The sequence below is a fragment of the Camelus bactrianus genome, chromosome 14 (assembly GCF_048773025.1).
Source record: "Camelus bactrianus isolate YW-2024 breed Bactrian camel chromosome 14, ASM4877302v1, whole genome shotgun sequence".
Taxonomy (NCBI): domain Eukaryota; kingdom Metazoa; phylum Chordata; class Mammalia; order Artiodactyla; family Camelidae; genus Camelus; species Camelus bactrianus.
The window spans coordinates 2,309,518-2,331,320 of NC_133552.1; the positions used below are offsets into that span (position 1 = coordinate 2,309,518).

At 49.8% G+C, this 21,803-nt stretch overlaps 1 protein-coding gene across 6 annotated transcripts in view; it reads left to right on the plus strand.

Moving 5' to 3' along the window:
• The window catches only part of TNFRSF19 (TNF receptor superfamily member 19), a 68,856-nt gene that overhangs the window by 31,908 nt on the left and 15,145 nt on the right, over positions 1 to 21,803 (plus strand). For all 6 annotated transcript variants that reach the window (XM_074377924.1, XM_074377923.1, XM_074377927.1 and 3 more), the window contains 2 exons: positions 2,735 to 2,913; positions 5,088 to 5,173. In XM_074377924.1, the coding sequence (XP_074234025.1) occupies positions 2,735 to 2,913; positions 5,088 to 5,173 (265 nt within the window). The remainder of the gene's footprint in view (positions 1 to 2,734; positions 2,914 to 5,087; positions 5,174 to 21,803) is intronic.

Below are 21,803 nucleotides of genomic sequence, written 5' to 3' on the forward strand. Positions count from 1 at the left end.
ATTTCCAAGAGCAGGTGGTCACGATTCATTTTAGGAAGATTCTAATTCAGTAAAAATGTTTTAGATAGAAAGTGATGTTTGAAGTAACCTGGAAAAAATCGGGGTCTGAGATCCCTTTCTTGCCCAGTGTGGCTTTATTTTATTTGACTCAGGAAAGTTGGTCTGTTGGGCTGTAGAGTCCAAAATACTCATAGTCATTCGTATCGTGTGTTTGATGGTTGCCTGTGCTTGATTTAGAGTTTAGAGGCTTTATATATTTTCCTCTTTATGCCTCTAAATAACCCTGTAGGGCCGCTGTTATCCCTTCTCACAGATGAAGAGTCTGAGGGTCAGAGAGGCCCCAAAATAGCTTAGCTGGCAAGTGGCAGAGTTGGCCCTCAAACACTGTGTCTTTGGCTCCCATGTAGGAAAATACACACTTTCCCCCCATATCAGCCTGGCTTGAAAAGCAAAACTCCAGACGTTTGCCACCAGTTTGTAGACCTTTCTCTTCTCCTGTCTCTTTGCCTTTGTTTTCCTGTCTTCCTCCCCCTCCCTTTACCCTTCCCTCTGTGTTGTGGGTTAACCTGTGGGTGAGATGCTTACAGTCCAGGCCGCCTGGATCAAAGCATGGTTTTGAAATTGCTGCCGCGTGAACCTTTGACGTGGAGACGCTGAGCCTGTGAGCCGGGAGGTCCCCACCCCCGCGGTCACGCGCACGCGCTTTGATCCCGGGACACTGGGAAGGACACTCCCTTTGGTGCCTAAAGAAAGCCTTTGGATGCCCACGCGGCGCTCTCAGCTGCGAACGCACTCGTCCCAGCACAGAGGCACACTGCACAACCCCCAGAAGAGCAGTGACTCCCTGCCCTCTGCGACTAAGTCTCGTCTCAAGAAATTGTCCCTGAATGTGTGTCTTTGGTGTTTTCCTGATTAGTCAAAAAGCTTTTTCGAGCAAGTCAAAGCATTACAGAATTATAAAAACTGAAAACGCCTCATCATTCCACTGCCCGCCTCCCCGCAAAAGATAATCCCTGTTAACAATTCAAAAGAAATTCTAAGTTGTGAGTTTGTACTTCAGCTTTTCTCCCCTGCTCTTTGCTGTGCCCCTTCAAGATGCACATCTGAAAGACAGGCGGAGAGATGGCAGGTGGGCGGGGCAGGGTCGGCTTCCCCGCCATGAGCCAGCCACCAGTAGAAGGTCTGGATTCAGGCGCTGTGACTCATCCTTGCTGGCCCGCTGGTGTCTGGAGTACGGGGGCTGCTGTCTGTTGTGTTGGTTTGGATTTAGTTTCTAGCCCATAAGTACTGTTCAGGTGACTTTGTGTATACATATGGATGAAGAAGTTAAATATGTACACTTTATAGAGAAGCGGGAATTTTGAACTGGTGGGTCTGCCCTCTGGCGCCTGTGGGTCACAGAGGAGGAAGCCGGCTGCGGGTGGGAGCCCTCCGGCCACCGCCCACGTCTGGCTGTCCATGCTCTGGTCCCGCACGCGCTCCGTGCTGCTCCGCCTGCAGCCCTTGAGCTGCTGTCTGCTTTTTCTTGACGGCCCGGGCTCTGTAGAAGCCATCACGCAGTAAAGATAAGCGTGTCACCGTCTGACGCGCCGTCTCTCAGACATCCTTCTGTGCGTGTGTCAGGTAAAGTGCCCGAGAGACCCACAGTGTAGCAGCGTGACATCTGACCCTGGAAGCAAACCGTTCAGGTTCAAATCCAGGTCCTCGGTAGCAGTGCCGCTCTGGACAAGGTGCCTGCCTTCTGTGAAGCTCCGTGCTCCCAGCATGAGATGGGAGGGATGGGCGTGTGAATTAGTGAGGTCGCGGTGTAGAATAAGCACCTGATGAGTGTTAGTACCGAGTATTAATGTTTTTGTAAGAAACGGGGGGGTGGGTAGAGCTCAGAGGCAGCGTGTGCTTGGCACGCGCCAGGTCCTGGGTTCCATCCCCAGTGCCTCCATTAAAAAAAAGAAGAAAAAGGAACATATTTTTAATTCTGTATGATAACTTATTTTTTAAACGATCATGAACACTTTTTTATATCATTCTGTTTGTGGCTGCACTATAACTACATTACATGATGTGCTATGATTTATTTTGTGCCAGAACTGGTGGAAATGATCACATGTGGGTCAGAAAGTCACGCGTGTTGCCCGCCCTTGGAGAGCAGTGCTGTGCTCTGATGCCCAAATCCAGAGAATCTTGAGACCTTTAGTTTTACCCAGACAGGAGTTCGGTGCCCTCGTAAGCACTGTGGAAGCCTCTTCCTACTCTCAGACAAGAGTAAACCGCTGAGCGGGTGTCGTATGTATATGTGATCTGTCCACGGGGCACATTTCTAGGCTTGTAGGCTTGTGACGTTTCGAAGTGGCCGTCCGTGGGTTCAAATACTTTTCAGATTCTTATTTTCTGCCTTGATAAGTGAGTCAGCGAGTGCGTCCCTGACTTCTGTTTCTGAACATTCACACGACCGACTGAGTTATAGGAGGAAGCGCAGTAACTGTGCCTGAATCTGGCCACGATCCTGGGGTTGCGGGGGGGGGGGGCTTTCTTACTCAAATGCTGCTTGAGTCAAGCTGGTGACTAAGGATCCTTCTGGCCGAAAGAGAGATTATTAGCAGCGGGAGACACCTTTGAACTTGCTCAAAGAGCTGCCTCTGTGTGACTGTTAGCCCAGGTCTTCGCTGTACCTCCTGGTCCCCCGCCCATGCTCCCAGTGTCTGAACAGCTTTCTCTGGCCCATCCATCCCCGCAGGAGTGTGGCTTCGGCTTCGGGGAGGACGCTCGGTGCGCGAGCTGCCGGCCGCTCCGGTTCAAGGAGGACTGGGGCTTTCAGCAGTGCAAGCCGTGTCTGGACTGCGCGCTGCTGAGCCGCCTCCAGAAGGCCAACTGCTCCGCCACAGCGGACGCCGTCTGCGGGGACTGCCTGCCCGGGTACGTGGCCCGCTCCTTCCGCGTGACTGTTTCATGATTCTGAACAGGCATCTCTCTGGTTCCCTCCCCTGAATACGACTGATCTGAACCTGGACACACTGGCCAAGGGCTCCTGGCTTTTCTGTTCTCCGCACATCCTGTGCGCCGTGCGCCGAGACGGCATGCTGAGGGTGAAATGGGTGAGCACGCCGACCCAGGCTGGGTGTCACCAGGCTCTGCAGAGGCCCTGCAGATCAGTAAGAAATGTGGGCCAAGGGACAAAAGAATAAACAGTCAGTTCACAAAGGAGGAGGCACAGGTGGTCTGTGGTCACCCGAAGATGGCCTGTCCTCAGTGGTAATCCGGTAAACACACACATGGCCACCCGGTCACTCAGCATGTGCTGGTGGAGCGGCAGGAGGGCATGGCTTTAGGGAAGGCGACAAGGATCCCCACCCACGTGCAGCTTCTGACTTGGTGAAATTTGAAGAAGACGCTCATGGTTAGTGATGAGAAGTAAGTTGTGCAGGAAGGTAGAAGGGAGGATTGCTCTGGGGAAAGAGCGTCCACAGCAGCTGGGGGAGGGGGAGCCCCCAGGGACGCAGGGGAGGCAGTTGCAGGATTAAAGTGGGTCATCAGGGTGGGCGATACTGAAATGGTGAGATCTCAGTGGACGCAGGCCCTGAGGGGGCACGACCTGGGCATTTCCGAAGCTCCAGCGAGGCCCAGGCAGCTCAGGAGACGGAGAGCAGGGGCAGAGGCGGGGGTGGGGGTGACAGTGGACACCCTAACTGTCCACAGGGAAAGTGGACCCAGGCCGTGGACAGAAAGGGGACCCCTCCTGGGCCAGGTGGAGAGACCAAGCTCAGGAGGAGGAATTTTAAAGTTTTAAGTGCTTCTAGGCGACCCCCGGGCAGACTTCCCAGATAAAACAGGCGAGCATTTTACGTGAATTATTTTCTGCAGTGTTCACCGTGTTATTTTTCTTTATTAAGATTTGGTGTGTGTGTGTTGGGGGACAGAGGTAGTTAAGTTTATTTGTTTATTTACTGGAGGGATTGGAGATGCTAGTCACGTCCAGGACCTCGTGCATACGAGGCACGTGCTCCACCCCTGAGCTACACCCTTCCACCATGTTCACCGTGTTTAGAAAATGAAGAAAGTCAGCCTGCTCATTGTTGAAGGTTATTCAGGCAAGATTACACAGCCAGTCTGCAGTGCAGCTTGGAGCCACGACCAGGACACTGCCACCAGAATCCAGGCTTGACGTCACTGCAGACAGAGAGCCTCACTGTCCTCGGCCAGCACATGCCCACAGGGTCAGGGCTTTGACCATATGGCCCGGTGCTAGTTCTGTGACTTTATTGAGGCCAGAGGGCAGGTAACACTCTGGGCCTGAAGGGCAGAAACAGGGCAGGGAAGAACCTAGAGATTCAAGCCTTTCCCTATGCACAGACTTAGCACCTGCACAGATGCAAAAAGTAGTGGTCTTACACCAACAGCACAGGCAACCAAAGAAAAAATAGCTCTACTGGATGTCATCAAAATTAAAGTCTTTTGTGCTTCAAAGGATACTATCAAGAAAGTGAAAAGACAACCCCCAGAATTAGAGGAACTATTCGTAAATCATGTGTGTGAAAAGGAACTGTCTTATCTACAATATATAAAGAGCTCTGACAACTCAATAACAAAAGGACAGATAACCCAATTAAAATATGGGTTTGAATGGACATTTCTCCAAAGAAAATACACAAATGGCCAGTAAGCACAGAAAAAGATGCTCAAAGTCACTAGAAATCAGGGAAATGCAAAAACAAAAACAAAAAAACCACATACCTCAAACCCACCAGGATGGCTATAACCAGAAGGCAGACAATAGCAGGTGTCAGTGAGGGTGTGGAGAAATCGGAACCTCGTGCACTGTCGGTGGGAATGTGAACTGGTGCAGCCACTCTGGAAAACACTATGGAGGCTCCTCAAGCTACATGTAGAGTTACATCCTTAGGTGTTTGCTGTGTGCTTGGAGCTCTCTAAGGATGTGTCTGAGACGCTGTTTCATTTAGGCCTTTGAGAATCTTGGTTTTACCAACAGGACCAGTGATGGAGACTGCCGGTGATTTATGACATAGATGTGTTTGCTGCAGCTGCGAGCTCTGATGAAAAAGCTAACAAGGGCTACTTTCCTTCTCTTCTAGGTTTTATAGGAAGACAATGCTCGTCGGTTTTCAGGACGTGGAGTGTGTGCCTTGCGGGGACCCCCCGCCCCCTTACGAGCCGCACTGTGAGTGACACTGGGCCGGCAGCACGGGGGCTCTGGGCCTCTGTTGAAAACCTTCCTTCAGTTGCGAAAGGAACAGAGCCTCCCTCTGCTGAGGGGCTGACAGCGAGCACTCTTTTGTCGGCCGCCCAGCAGGACATAAAGCCCCTTTGTTGTGTGTCGCAGTCAGCAAACTGTGTCCATTGATTGAATCTCGGGGTGAAATACAGACATTTTGCTGCTGCCGTGTTCCATTCAAACCTCTATTTTTCATTCTCGATTATAACTCAGGCCACTCCAATTAACTAGGGGGTCCAGAGCCTAATGCATAACGTCTTTGTGCACACATCCGTGTGTTCCCGTCTGTGGTCCCCAGACGCTGACGTGGGGTGGCGCCTCTGCCTCTCCAGGGACGTCCCTCTCGGGAACCACCTGCCTAATTAGTGCGTCATTCAGTGGGACCCCAGTTCATTTCGTCCGCTCCTTCGTTTTTCTCATTTAACAAATACATAATGAGAAAACCCATCACATGTTGGTAAAGAGAAAATTGTGCCTTTTCCTCTTTGTATGAACATTAGTTGAATGTTCTGACCATACTTTTTCCTTAGATAGAAGAGGTATTTGTTACAAATTATCAGCCTGCCTTGATTTTGAACAGGAAACGGCGGCTTCTCTGGCTTCTTCATTCTGAGCCCAGATCTGGCCGCTGGAAACCCAGGAGCGGGGGGCCAGGAGAGGAGCCAGGTGTGCTCGGGCTTGTCTGCTGAGCAGGGCTCTCCTGAGCTGTGGGGACAGCGCAGTCCAGGAGGGAGGCCGGGGAGGGCGCACGCTCTGCATACGTAACTCTCGCCTTCCGGGGGAGCGTGAGTGACGCAGATGTTCACCTGGGGGTTGCTTTGATAGCATTTCCGTGCATGGAATCTCTCCTCTTGCTTCTCTGGGGGACAGAAGCCCCTCTAAATTAACTGAAAGTTATCTCGTTACTTGACAAGGTCACATGGTACGTTGGTTTCCAAGAGTGTCATGGAATTTTGCAGCCCACATAATTATGCCCTTTACCAAAATGCATCACTTTCTGCGTCTGAAGTGATGGAAAGGCAGAAAGAATGGAAGACTCTAACTTTTATAGAAGTGTACCTTGACCTGAGTCTTTATAATAGGTCAATGTTTGCCAAACAATTCATTGCCATATTGAATGCCTGCTGTGTACTGGTCACAATTTGCATTAATTTTCTCAGTGTCCCAGCATCAGTCACATTCGTCAGTGAGGACGGCACTTCCAGGGGGCTGGTAACTTTCCGTTGTTGGCTGGTACTTGGCAGAGACAGTACTCAACCCCAGGTCTGTCTGGCTCCAGATACCGTGTCCTTCCCATCACTCCCTACTGTCTTCTGAGAAGAACCCAGCTGTCCAGTCTGTCCTCTGTTGGCTGACGTGATCCACTCCATGTTGAATTCTTCTTGTATTGCTAGCTTTAATGTTCATCATTTAACAAAAACTAAAACTCTGACATAGAGGAGATACTGAAAGCCTCTCTTTGCAATACAGCCCATCAAAGGACACGTCTTCTTGCCAATTAAAACATGGCGGCAACCCGGCCTTGCCCGTGGGTCAGCTCAGCCATCATTTTATCCAGAAAGCAAAGAATATGCTCTTCATCCCAAACCACCATAAAAAGATTTAGTAAAGAGATCAGTATTGCCCAGTGTAGAGTTGGAAAGTACTGGGTTTTTTTTTTCCTTTAATTTATTGGGTTTAAATTTAATGTAATCTAGTCATAAGTCTGAGGCATTGGAATTTTTGCCTTTGGGGATCTGGCTAAGTTTGGGCATCATAAATTAGCCTTTAAGCATAGATTTCACATTTAACTTTTAATGTCTTGTAAAGCCCTGAGTAAGTTACAATTTGAAAAGAAAACAGGCAAGTGTAATTTATATGTATAGATGTATTTCTCCTTATAGGAAACTTTTTAGAAAGCAAAGGAAAAAAATTATTTTTCAGAGTCAGAAATGCAGCATGCACAGCTAATAGCCTTTTGAACTATGAAACCACAGTCTGGTGGTCTTCAGTGAGCCTTAATCCTTATCTCTCTAAAGGAAGGTTTGCTGCCTTTGGCACAGTTCTTGGGAATAATTCCAGAACGCAACTAATCTCCTCAAAAGAGATCTTGAAGTCTTTGGGGGAAATTATGTAAGGCGCCTTATGTTTTCATTTCTTCTGCTTTGAGCTTTTCCACTCATCCGCGGAGAAATGCTTCTGCAGTGATTCCCCGGAGGAGTTCCTGTGTTGTTTGGCCACTAGGCTTGAAGATGGTGGTGCCACACAGGCTACCTGGAGTGCTGGGGCTTGTTTCAGGGACACACCTCATAGTGAGAGGCTGGACCCCAGGCGGCCCTGGAGTCTGGGGGCTGTGGCCCCCGCAGCTGGAGGCTCCCACAGCTGCTTTCTCAGCCTGCAGGACCGGCTTACGTCCCCTGGTTTCCCCCCACACTCTGTGGGCTGCTGTTCAGGCTCCTGAAGGGGAGAATCTGATTGGTCCAGGGAAATAGCATCGTCTTGGGAGGCACACTTCCCTGCTGAGCAAATGTCTGGTGCCCACTGGGCGTGCGGCACACTGAGGGGCACAGGGCGACCCAGTCCTGTCCTTCACCGAGCACGCAGCGTGGTGGGGAGCTGTCAGGTCCCTCCTCTGAACCGCTGTTCAGACACCACACGCCTGGCGCACGTTGTGACTGATCCGTCCTCGCCGGGGGGATCCATAGCTCTAGGAACTGGTGATGGATGATGACACAGGAGCCAGAGGGAGGCTCTCCCACCCGGGACTTCTGAGCAGGATGGAGAGGACCCGCCAGGGGAGGGGGAGCCTGGGAAGGAGGCAGCGGGGAGCTGAGCATCCTGCAGCCCCGGGCGGCTGTGCGGGTCCAGTCTGCTGAGCCTGGAAGCACCCTGGGATGGAGCCCCGCGAGGTCTCTGAGGACGGTTTTAGTGAGTAATGGCCCTGGGAGTTAGACGACTGCGAAATGGGCAGGGAGAGCGAGAGGAGGAGTGGAGGTGCTCTCAGAGGACTCTGTCCAGACGGAGATGGCGCGGGGCATGTGCGGGCGGGACACATTCTGTTTGGCTTTGGTTTTAGATGAGAGAACATCTGCTCACGTGCAGGCTGGAGGGAAGGAGCGAGCTGAGGGGCTGACCGTCTCACACGAGAGAACAGAAGGGCGGCAGGCGAGGCTGGGCCCGCACGGGTGCTGGAGGGCCTCGTTGCAGAGAGGACGGGGGCCGTTAGAGAAGAGCGGGCCCCGAGGCCCCACCGGGCTGTGGCTGCAGGGGGGCCTTACTCGCTTCTCCCCTGGCACCGTGGGGGCATCCGCCGCGGGGGCGGCTCAGGCCGCCTCTGAAGCTGCCCCGAGACACACGTGAGCTGTACCCGAAATGTGCAGCCTAGAGCAGACGCAGACGAGTCTTTAAAAGGGCGACTGTCTGCGTTACCAACACCAGGGTAATTGTAATGAACGTAGTACGCTGTCTCGTATTTAGATAATGCCTGAAACAAACCAGAGGTTTGCTTCCTGAGATTCCAGGCAAACAGAAAACGCAAGATTGAAAACGTCCTACACTTCTGTCCGCTCTCCAGAGGGCCACCCAGGTCCATCCTTGTCTTGGCTGGGGTAACTGGCAGGTGACTGAACTCCTGGGGGGCTAGGTGTCACCTCTGTAGACTGGGGCGGCCCCCACCGGCTTCAGGCTGTTGTACGTACGAAACAGTCAGGGGTCTGTAGTGTTCTCTGCAGCATCCGGCGTGGGCAGGGTCTCCAAGCTCTCAGCCCCCTCCCTCGTTCCTCCTACCGTGCAGGGCACCCTGGATGCTCAGGTCTCATCTCCCGGCGTTTGGGAGGAGTTGCTGTCTTGAAAAGTTCCAAGTGGCTGCCCAGGGGCGTGGTGTTCAGCAGAGGCAGTGGTCCAAAGATCAGCAGCGAGTGTGGGTACCTGCCCCCCTCGACAGGAAAGGGCACAGCGTAACGGGTGGGGAGACGTCAGCTGTCAGATACTAGGTCCGCTCTCTGCTGCTAGGTTTGTAGTAAAGAACACCTGAATATGAATCCCTCTCTTTGTCAGGCACACCTGTATTCCTTGTAAGGTGATTTTAAAAACTGGAAGGACGTTTCTCTCCTCCATGACTATTTATTATTGGCCCAGTCTTTAGAAGTCCTCAGAACCCTGGCATCTCTCAGACCAGAGGAGTGAGGGGGGACACCACATGGGACCTGCTGCTGGAAGTCTGGGTTCACGTCCAGGCTCGGCCTTGTATGGATGGTATCCCTTCAGGCACCTCACCACTTCGAACCTCTGCTTGTTCCTTGGAAAATGGGGACAGTCATGCCCACGTTGGCGGGTTTAGGTAGAACTGAATGGAGACGTGTTAGGAAACATGCCTGCCTTTTTCCAAATGATGGCCGCACCTGCCTGCGTCCCCTGGGGCCCCGCTGTTTGCGGGGCTGGGAGCTGGCCCACCCGGGAGGAGCTCGGGTGCAGTAGGCTTGGATGTTGACTTGCTGGGCGTCCGCCTGCACTGGTGGGTGAGCAGTGAAGGTTACTTGGAAAGGGGTTGCAGTAGATGTTTTGGTGACTTGAGTGGCCAGAACACCAGGCTGCAAAGACCCTGCTCAGGCTGGCCACCTTCCTCTGTCCCAGCACCCAAGGGCTCTCGCCCGCTGCCCACCCAGCACGAGCCTTAAGCTCGCCTCCCCCACAATAGTGATGGACGTGTGAACAGAATTGATTAGTGCACCCACAGCACTGAGTCGGGAGGATGACTGGTTGACGTCTGTAAACTGCAGATAAATAAAAAGGCACCCTTTACGTAGAAATTCCTGCTTCAGGCTTTGCCCCTCATGGTAACGTCACCTCCCAGCAAGGTGCATTCTTCTGGAGCATGAGGAAAAATAGAGAAAAATATATGAGAAATTTTAGAAGAGGTCTATCCTGCCCTGGGCTTGATAAGAGATGCAGATTTTGTGTGATTTCTTTCAGCAATGTTGACTTAATTTGGAACAAATGCTGTGTTTGGAACAGATGGTTTTGAAAAAATTCAAAGCGGTTTTATTGTAGGGTGTTTAACCTAGATGTTTGCTTTGTTCTTGGGGGCTTGGTAAAACAAGCCAGGTGATTCCGAAGAGATAAGAGATCAGATAAGTCGCCCCAAGGGGGAGAAGGAAAGGCAGGAGCTGTGCTGACCTGCAGCGCATTCAGGAATTTACACGGCTTAATGCGCTCAGAAAACCGCAGGTCTCTGCGCCAGTAAGTAATGCATTGAGCTATTAAAGATTGATTGTTTTCCAAAGGAAACGCAGGCCATCTTGTGAATAATGAATAACAGTCATTTCAAAATAAACGTTTAAAAGAATTGTTTGCTCACTGAAGATGATATTTTTAATTTAGTAGAAAAAAGGAGGGGAGAGCTTTGTAAACAAAACCTTTCCAGCACGAGAGCTTACAGAGCAAAACTACAGCATTCTCAAGGTTTCCTTTTTAGTCTTTTTTTCTATCTGTGCTACTGGGTTTTTTAAAATGGGTATATTATGCCGTACATGTGATTTGGTGTCCTTTCTCCACTTGAGACGTGAATGTGTTTCACACGCTACCCCATGCGGCAGTCTAACGACATTACCGAGCGAGGTGCCCCGTGGGTTTAGGGCTCCCGCTGGGCCGCAGGGCTGCCCCGGTCGCAGTGCTCTGTTCACACCCCTGTGCAGGAGCCGTCCCACAGGGGTGTCAGTGGGTGGGTGCCCGCAGGGTGTTCATGTGCCCAAAGGCACTGATATTTTTGTCTCTCCACCTGCAATGCGAAATTGTTTTAAAGTAAGGGTGCCAGGTAAACCCCTGTTTTAAAGAAAACAAATTTAAAAGGAAGTAAATGGGGAGTGTTTGGAAATCAGTGCCTGTGTGGGTGTTGAAGTTCCTTGTGGTGAATTCTGAGTGTCTCACCTGCACTCCTGAGGTTCAGAAGCCAGTTCCCACCATCGTCCCAGTGCCCGGGACCGCTCACCGTGGGCCCTTAAACACTGAGTCTGATCAGAGCGAGTGACAGAGAAGGGGGTACAGAGGAGAGGCTTGGAATCCAAAAGTCCGTCCGTCTGCTTTGGAGACGGCGCGTGGTGTGCCTGTGTCTATTTTCTGTTTCTGCAGCAGAGTTCTGCTCCTGCTTAGTGGCCTGACTTCCCAGAGTCCTCACTGGAGTCTTTGCAGGATGGGCCCACAAAGCCACTCTGTGCTAATTAAGGGTTCAGTTTACCGAGGACGTTGAGGGAGCAAGTGTCGGGCGGGGAAGAGGAAACAGCTGCCCCGGGCTGTTTGAGGACAGAGGGGCGACCCCGTGCCTCCCAAGCAGAGAGAAGGGCAGCTTCTTCAAGATCTGGCCCCTTCCTGCGAAGCAGAAGCTTCAGGGACAGGAGGGCAAGGGAGGGCAGGGAGGGCAGGGGCTGGTGGGCGCTGATCATAGAGCCCCTGCCCCACCGGCAGCCGACGCCCTCTGCTGCTCGCTGCTTCGTCTGCTGGTTTAGGGACCTGTTCTCTGCTCTTCCTTCCACTCACCAGAGTTCCCTGCTTTTCCTCCCTTTCTCTTCCTCAGTATGATGTGCTTTCCTTACTTTGTTGAGAAACAGTCTAAAATAGCGGTCATGGAAGGCTGATGTGGAAACCACGGAGACAGAAATGGCCAGGGCTCCCGGGAGGGTCCCCACACGAATGCTCTCTGCCCGGAGGATGCCTTATGGGCCCCCCGGGGGATCCACTGATGCTTCTTTGTGGACGTTAGTCTTCCAGCCCAGCTGGTGGTGGGAGGGCCGGGGGAGATGGGGGGAGCAGCAAGCAGTGGCAGCCTGCGTCCAGCAGGGAGGGGTCAGGACACCACAGACCACCAAGGACTCCGTGATTTTGTGCCATTCAGTGCAAGGCTGGTGGACCTACCCCCACCCCGAGGGACGACTGACCCCTGGGGTCTTCTGATACCACTCAGCACCGTGGTTACAGTTCGCATTTTTATTCTGGACCCAGAAGGGGTGGGGCAGGGGTGACCCCATCTCACTTGTTGACATTCTTTTTAAGAAAAGGGAAAGCTGCTGTAATTTATTTCAAATGATCTCTATCGAAAAATGGTTCATCCTTTTTTAAGTGGATTTACTTGTGGAGGTAAACAACCATTTTCTGAAAATACCAAACTTGCCTGAGGATGTTGGAGAAAATAGCTGGGTGGTTTTGACGGCTTGGCCACTCTCAGGGATAAGTGCGGCTGCTCCGAATGATTATTTAGCTATTTCAAAGGTTTATCTTTCCTTAGCCCTGGTTTTATTAACATTATGAAAACCAAAAATTCTTAAGAGAAAAATGTTTCTGAAAGTCATGTGCTTCTACATGCATTCTGTTCCCCCGGGATAAAATTGCCAAATATTTGTAAGCCATTCACTTTGTGCTGAACCAAGAGAAACAGAGGAAAGGGCGGTTTAAATGCCTTCACTGGTTCGCTGACCGTGTTCCCGTCGGGCCTGGAGATGCTCTGAGCTGGAGGCGCGGGAAACTTTGATCTGGTCCTCCGGGAACGGGAGCAGTTGATCATTACCCAGGTGGCTAGAAATCTAACTTCTTGGCCTTTATCTTCAGTCTCTTTTAGACATTTAAAGTCAATGAGCTGGTTTAAATATTTACTCATGAAGAAACAGGTAGTGGGTTGTTGGAGGCCATCACTAAATTAAATGAATGTTAGATTAAGTACAGTTTATTTAAAAAGAAATATAAAATCCGGCAGGCCTGTTTCATTACCTTGTGGACTTTTACAAATGGAACAGTGATTTGTGTGTGTACCTGAGACATGCTGAAGATAAACAAGCGTGGGGACAAGCCATCTCACGGGTTCTGCCAACCCTGCAGTGGGAGCACGCAGGGTCTGAGCTTAGCAGTGATTCCCTCTGGCGCCGCAGGGCCGTTGCTCCCCGGAGGCGGTGTGTGAGGGCCCCCCGCCTCCAGGTCAGTGTGCGCACCTGCGTCAGCATCTCCCGGGAAGCTGCGGACCATCTCTGTCCTCTCCCGCAGGGGTGCCCTCTCCAGCGGCACCTGGAGTGTCCTCGGGCTCTCCCCCACCACTTCCCACTGTCCTGGATATCCTTTGCTTCTCTTGCATTTGAAAAACTTCACCTGGGCACCTGTCACTGTTCTCTGTCCACATTTCATTTTCTATGCAGAGACCAAAGGGTTATGGTGTGGAATGTTGAATTCTGTCTGTTAGTGATTTTCTGCAAAACCTTCAGCATCAAACTAAAATGTACATTGAAAATCAGTCTTTCCTAGAAAGCTCTGCAGGGTCCTGGGAGGCCTGCTTTTCCTTAAAGTGAGAGAGATCGATTTTAAAATTCTCTGTGTTGTCTGATTCCCTCAGGAAGCCTGGCAGGGATCCGTTCTAAGGGCCTGAGGCTAGCTCAGATATCTGAGGGCACAAAGACACGTCTCTGACGTTGTGCCTGACCTGCAGGCCAGTCAGTACTCTTGTTCACGGACAGATACACTGACTCCTGTCTGAGCGCTGGTGCAGGCGCTGCGGGCCCCGTGGTGAAACAGACTGAGATCCCCGTCCTCGAGGCGTCGGCCTCGTACGGCCTCAGAGTAGGGGTACTGTTTGAAATAAGGTGGCCAGGGAAGGCCTAAGCAAGGGGACCCCAGGACAGGGCCCTGACGCGCAGGAGGACGGAGCTGGCCGTGGCAGAGGCAGGAGCCCAGGGAGTGGGTGGAGGCCTCGGGGGAGGGTGTAGACCAAGTAGGGCCCAGGCTGTGAGGACCCCACTCTTTACTCTGAGGGTGAGGGGAAGTGTTAACTTAGGAGTGACGTGAGCTGACTTCACATTTTGAAAAGACCCTTCCCGGGGGAGGGTGCAGCCCAGGGGTGGAGCGCGTGCTTAGCGAGCCGGGTCCTGGGCTCCGTCCTCAGTGCCTCCATTAAATGAGTAAAGAACGTAATTACCTCCCCCCACCCTCCCCCTTAAAGCGGCAGGGGGACCAGTTAGATACAACAGGTCTGGCTGACACGACGCATGTCCTTCTGCACTTGGAAGAGCAGGCTTTCCACCCTTCTCTCAAGAGTTAGTGATTAGCCTAACTAACTAAATTAACGCATTTAATTTACTTAATTATTAGTTATAGTAATAATATAATAATATTTGTTACAGTCTGCCTGCTCTGTGATGTGAAAGAAAATTCCAGAAGAATAACATTTGGTTGAGTTTTTCCTAAACTTGGGCAAAACAGAAATTTGGAAGAGGTGACCTCCAGTTTTCCATCGTATCATGAGATTGTACTGCGTCACGAGTGTTTTCTGTTATTTTAGGCTCTGGGACACATGAAGATCTGAGCAGCAAGTCAGGGAGACCTCTGTCTAACTTCTAACACTCATTAGCACTGGAGGGACCCGCTCACCTAACTGCCTTGTTTGATTGTCCCAGGACTAAGGCAGACCAACATCTGCTTGATGTTTTTCGTGGATAAGCTCATTGAATCTTCATTATAAAGGGGGCTTGCGTTCTGGTTCTAACACCTCACTTTCTTTCTCTCCTTTTTTTTTTTTTTTTTTTTTTTTTGTGGTGGGGGAGGTAGTTAGGTTTATTTATTTATCTAACAGAGGCGCTGGGGATGGAACCCAGGACCTGGTGCAGGCTAAGCGTGCGCTCTTACCTCTGAGCTCTACCCGCCAACACCTAACTTTCAGACAAGTTACTTGTCTGTGTCCTGGTTTTTTTCATGTACTAAATGAAGATCTAATAATTTTAAAAGAGGCTGGACTCCTCGATTGAATTCCTGCATCTCCTTCACATTCCAAACCTCGAGAAATACACGCTCCTCCCGGCCTAACCCAGAGTCATGCTCTTTCCCAAAGTTCTGTCAGCTGTCAAGTTACAAATAAATGAACAGCAGAGTCAGTTCTGCTGGGGTAGGAGAGAGCAGAAACACAGTCTCCATCCAGAAATTTCCTCTCCAGTCTAGACCCAGCCATATTCCACTGGGCAGGACACAGGTCCATTTTTTTCTCTCAGTTGGAAGTTAATGGGCGGAAGTAACTTGAGTTTCATCATCTTAGAGTCATTTCACAGAAGATGGCTTCTTCACATCCTGCAGGGAGGTAAGTTAGCGTTATTCACTTGACTAATAACAGAGCCTGAAGACGAGAGGATGCAGAGTCCTCAGGCAAAAGCCTGCCTCGCCAGGCGTTGCCTCTTCCAGGATGAGGTGGAGTGAGGAGCTCGTGCCTTCGCTCCAGGGACACAGGGGCTGGAGCCCCACGTGGAGGCTGGCACGCAAGGGGTTAAGCAGTCATCTCTTCGTTTGGATTCCCAGATGGCAGCCCCATCTCAGTTGAAGCCAAACAATTTTGAGCTCGTGTGTCCTTTAGCACAGATGTTGGAGGCCATAATGATGTGTTTCTTTTATGGTGTCTTCTCTGTTTCTTGGTGCAGAAGTTTAAAAGCCTCGTTGTTTCTTCAGTCAAGTAAACTCAGCAAGACCTTCTAGGGCTGTGGGATAACAAAAAAGAAAAAAAACATCCTTGAAAGCAAGGAAAAAATTCATTGTCTCTGCAGGGAAATGGTATAGACAATCTGCTGCTGTTTTGAGGCTCATTTTTTTGTGTTAATGATGGTGTTAATCGTAATTAAAGTACCAAACAGTTATACTTAGAATCCACCAAGTGCCAAAGAGAAATCTGAGGTAATGAGCTCACTCTTGGCATAACAGACTCTTCTCTGACCGGCACAGGGTGGTCAAAGTCTTTAGTGGACCCCGTGGTGGCACTGTGGGCACTGATGACCTGAGGTTCACCTCCCTGCCCCGCCAGCCACTCTGTTGTGACAGTGGCCTTCTCTGTCCTCTCTGCGTCCTTTTCCGCACAGAGATGGGCATGATCGTATTTGACCTGCACCGTCATGGTAGGGAGCAGATCTCAGGCCAAGTAATCTGGGAGCAAGATTAAGAAGAACAGAAACGGAGTTTAAGTAACAGACCAGGTCTCAGCCACGGCGACCTTCAGCCTCCCTGGAGTGAGTTCCTGCCTGGAGTTTCTCCCTTCCCGGGGTGCTTCTGCATGTTGAGGTTGGACTTCCGGATCCCCTCTGACCTCTAGCCCTTCAGGTCATTCAATAAATAAGCTCCAAGGCCAAATTTAAAGAAATTGGAAAAGAGGCATCTTTACCACTCCTTGTTGACTACAGAGTCAACAGTGACTGGTGAGTGTCAGTTACTCCGCTCCTGGGGGGCGACAGGTCTGGTCGGGACGAGGCTCACGTCACCGCCTCGCTCTAGGGCCACGCCCCAGCTCAGCACTTCCACACCTGGCAGGTGGTTCTCCCCGGGCTCCTCGGGTCCCTGGGCCAGTGCTGGCAAGAGCTAGTGGCTCTGAGAGTCCACACCTTGCCTTTGTGTCACAGGCAGAGCCCCAGCCACCACTGTGGGGTCCAAACAGAACAGCCCTGGGGCCCATCCAGGCAGCAGTCAGGGCCCGCTGGACACAGGAGGAGGAGATGGGGAGTGAGAACCGAGGAGAGGCTGTTGGGAGGAAGGAGAGGACAGAGACCCAGGGATTTGAAAAGATGGCTTTCAAAGCAGTATATACCCTGCTGGATGCAAAAGGATATTCTAGAATCATTCTTGATTTTTCTGGCCATTGACATACAAAGAACTCACTGTTGTAGTCACAGTGAGAGAAATGGTACTGCGGCTTTTCGGCTTAGGAACAAAACAGAACCCCCCTGACAGGATCACAGCACCTGTGCTTCAGTCGTCAAGCACTTGACGACTCAGCCGGCACTTGCACTAGTCAGACACGTGGGCGGGTGACGGAGCAGTCGAGGTGGCTGTGGGCGGTGCCATCTCCAGGAGGAAGGCCTTGGCTGCCGGAGACCGTTAAAATGTGTAGTGGGAGTCCGTGTATTTAGTTGGACGAGGTTTGGGATGGAAAATAGGGCGTCAGTTGGATAGGGACCCAAGCCCATGTCTACACACACCAAGTAGTGACTTGGTGACTTCTGCCCGAGTTTTTAAAATCAGTTTTTATAACCACACAAGTGAGTAATTGGTATCAGAAAATGTAGCTAGCTGTGTTGGTGAGCATCTGAAACCCCCACATTCCTACTTAACTTCAGACCTGAGCCAGCTTATTGGAAATACATACACGCCATCACCGACCCCCTGGCCACTAACGCGTCCCCCCCGTGGAGGGAGAGTGACCCTGTCAGGTAACGGTCATGGGTAAAGTGGAAGCAGTTACTCTTCCACATAATTAAAGCACTGATACTGTGTTCTTATCTTTAACCCTTCGATTCATAATAGTGCTCTGTCAGCTCCAGATTGTTAACAGTCAATTCCCTTGTTTCTCCACTGGCTTCTGTTAAGATTTTCTAAGAGCAGAGATAAAGTTGCAGATAAGAACTGATAGGCCAAAAAAAGAACCGATAGTCCTGTTATGTAGAGGAAATTTCTACTTTTCCAATCACACCTCTTCTTGGGTAGGAAATTCAGAAAAAAATGTTTTGGCGGAAGCTTCCCAGAACGCAGTCAAAGGCTTTGGTTCGTATCACTAGTGTTTTAATTGCAAGATTTGGTCTTTCTGTGTTTAACTCAAAGGATAATGGAATAACGAGCCATTTTAGAATTGGGCTGTGTATCTTTTTAAACGGCTTATAATAGAGGTGATGTTTACTGCTAACCTAAAGGAAGGACGCTGTATGTAAGTCTGAGAGGAAAAGCATAAAGCACTCCTAATGCTTTCCATTTAAGAGTGGATGGAATTATATCCACCACCCTCCCGGCTCCAGTTTCAGGAAGGACGGGCCACGTTTTCTCGACGGTCTCCTCCCAGGGAGCATGGTCACAGGCTGAGAACAGCAGTGAAGCCATGATGGGCAGCAGCCCAGAGGGAAGCAGAAATTGATCAAGGCAGAATCGGGGACCGAGAGAGGGCTCAGGGGTGCTCCACGGGGGATCGCAGGGTCCACCGCCCTCGGTGCCCTGAGGCACCGCCATCCCGCAGTCCCACAGGGACCCTCAGTGCCATCACAGGGCCGGGGTTCTTGGTCCTGTAGCCTTTCAGCTACTCCAGGTTACTTCACGCACCCTCGGGGCTTCACCCAGCCTGACTGAGTGGGAAGTAAAGATACAGACGTTTACATCTCAGGGGTGGGTTCTGCTTGTAATAAAACTGTTTTTGTGAATCATCTGTGTGGATATTAAAAGAAAGCGAGCTTGAGGCTGCCTTGGGGTTCTGCCTAGATTCACTTGTATTTAAATCATGAAAGGACTGATAATTAGGGCGGTGCCTGGAAGGGACTTAAAAGAAAGAATGAAACTCAGAAGTTCCGTATTTATAAACAAACGTCACAGCGCTGCTCAACAAAAGAAAAATGCTTGCAGAGCTGTGCTGCTGCTGCTGCTGGGCTCTCGGTTCAAAAAGGAAAATCAATAAAAAACCGTTTGGGGCACTAACTTGGAAAGCTCAGCACTTAGAACATGTTTGAAAACCGGTCTGACATGACGAACGTTTGTTTCTACTTGCACACAACTGACGGTCCCAGGGACAGGTGTTAGAAGGTAGTTTGGCCAGTATTTACTAGGCTCAGATTCCAGTAAACAGAGATGTCGAGTCAAAATTACATATATACATTTGGGCGAAGCTTCAGAAGTAAGGTCGGAATGATTCCTTCAAGAAAGCTGCAAATCCTAGGGCACATCCTTCCGTCGTTCATTTGAAAGGTGGTACTCTCTCACTTTAGGTAAGCTTGCTTACTGAGGAGTGAAAGCCGATCGCTGCTTGTCCTGAACGCCCAGTGAGCTTTGCTCCTCCCGTTTCACTTTGTGCTGTCGCTTCTCAAAATCACATTTTGGTTTCATTTTAGTTCAGAGATTCATTCAGTAATGTATTTGTAGGCAGCCACAATGGGCAAGGTCAGTAATTTTTTTAAATATAGTGGTTCTATTTTTAATCTTTCAGGAGCCTCCATAGTGTCCCTGTGCTGGCTGCGCCAGTTTACGTTCCCACCGACAGTGCAGGAGGGTCCCTTTCCTCCACACCCTCGCCATCACGTGTTATGTTTTGTCTTTTTGATAATAGCCATTCTGACAGGTGGGGGGTGATATCTCGCTGTGGTTTTCATCTGCATTTCCCTGCTGATTAGCGATGTTAAACATCTTTTCATCTCCCTGCTGGACATCTGATGTCTTCTCGGGAAAAATGTCTGTTCAGATCCTCTGCTCATTTTTAAATCCAAGTTGTTTGTTTGTTTGTTTTGTTTTCTTGATATTCCACTGTGTAAGGCCCTTGTATGTGTTGACCATTCTGGGAGGAGGATCTGGAAGTGCTACCACAGTTGTCTGAGGTGAGCAAGTCCGCCCGGGGGGAAGCAGCGGCGGCCCCAGCCCCGGTCTGCCGCGGCCTCCGGCTCTGCCCACGTCTGCTCGGGGGGCGCACGGCACGCCTCCCGGGCGCTGGGGGTGCGGAGAGCCGCTGGCGGGGGTGGCACAGGCAAGCACTCTTCCTTATTATTGAGTGTTTTTATCGTGAAGAGGGGTTGGGCTTTGGCAGGTGCTTTCTTAGCGTGGCTGAGCTGGCGGTGCGCCTGCTCCCATTGCGTGTACCTACCGCGTATTACGTGGTTGATCTCTGGGTGGTTGGTCCTTGCTGCTTCCCTGGGGCAAGTCCTGCTTGGTGCTGGTGTGCAGTCTTGTCCTGCACACTGGCTTCGATCTGCTTTTGCTTCTGTTGAGGGCTTTGTGTCTGTGTCTGTGAGGGATCTTGGTCTGTACTTTCCTCTCCTCATGGTGCCTTTATCTGACTTTGGTATCAGGGTAACGTTGGCCTCATAGAGTGAGTTAGAAAGTTCTTTTCTCGTCATTTTTGGGGAAGATTTTAAGAAGCATTGGTGTTAATTTTTCTTTAAATATCTGGTAGAATTCACAATGAAGTCCTCAGTCTCATTAATGGTAAATTTTACCTCATGTATATTTTACCACAATAAAAAAAAAATCAATCCAGTTTTAAAGATACATATTTTTTCCTGTGCAAACAGAAAAACCTCATTTTCAAATACTGTTTTTATCAGTTATTGAAAGACAAACTGTGTAGTTTGAAGACTAAAGTCTCAGATGAAGAACAAGCACGTGATAAAGACCCACTCCTTTGCAGGTTCCCAGCGTCAGAGGGCCTGGTAGAACGTGGGCTGTAAAAATCCAGCTCTTGTTCTCTGGCCGACTCTGTGGCTCACCTGGAACGTGTACGTTAGTGCTACCACAGATATTTGTGTTTAACCAGTTTAGATTAACAAGACAAAGCTTACACTTCAGGGCTATATTCCGGCCTCAGTTAAGATTGCAAAGAGCGCTTTGTTAATATATTTTTTTGATTAAAGAATTTAGCTACAAATAGTCATCAGGTTTTAACTTTGTTCAGCAGGTATTCGACATGGTTTTTTTGTTGGTGGTGGTGGTGAAAGGGCACAGAAAGCAATGCATTGATCTGTAGTTTACTTGAAAGAAATATGAAAGTCAAAGATAAAATATTTTACTGAAAATCACTAGAAAATGTTTAGGGCACAACGCTGTAAACTGACTATACTTCAATTTAAAAAATACATTGTGAAAAGAAATTTTTTAAAGAAAACCTCTAGCTCGTATGTTTAACTTCCAGAACTAATTATTAATTAAATTGCATGTACAGTGGGTGGGGGAGGGAGCTCCGTGGTAGAGCACATGCTTAGCATGCACGAGGTCCTGGGTTCAGTCCCCAGAACCTCCATTCAAATCAGTCAACCAACCAACCAACCAGCCAACCTAGTTACCTCCCCCCACCAAAAAATAAAAAATAACTGAAAAAAAAGTTAAAAAGAATGGTTCACATGGTAAATCTTTTGAAATTTGCATGTGCCAAGACATGGGTATCCTGTTAAGCGCTCACATTTCCAGTTATGTTGGACTTTCCGAGTGTCGCACAGCATGAGCCCTGCTGTAGAATTTTCTTGTGCTGAGCTAATGCTGATGGAGTCACAGGGCGTTACTGAACTCTCACGTGGAAGGCCAGGCAGAAAGCGTCGTTAGTTCACTCACAGCCGGCCCTCCCCTCCTCTTGTTTACTTGACAGCCCATCTAGTCATACCACACAGACCTTAAAAATAACATTTAAAAAACAAAGTCAAGGATCCAGATGTTCTTTTTCACTGCAATAAAATGCAATAGCCTCTTCAATCTTGGGGGTAACGGGTTCAATTTGTGAAGCCATCTTTATGTTTTAAATTAGGTCAAGTTACATTGTGTATGTTAGCTAATTGATTAGAACTTACCGGTCTGTACAAAATTGGAATCAGCAGTCCTTCACACTGTAGTACATTTTCGCTGTAAACAGTTGGAAAGAGCGTAGCATAGTTTATTTTTAAGAGCATAAATTTTAGAGTCAGTCAAACCAGGCTCAAATCTAGATTCAACCACCTGATGGTGGTTTAAATGAAAAATTATTTATAGATTTGTACAGACCTCTTCATCTGTAAAACCCTTGCTGTGGAGGATTATTATGACATTTCAAAAGTGGGTAGCAAGGGGCCAGCACTCTGCAGGTGTTTGGTATTTGGGATCTGTGATAGTG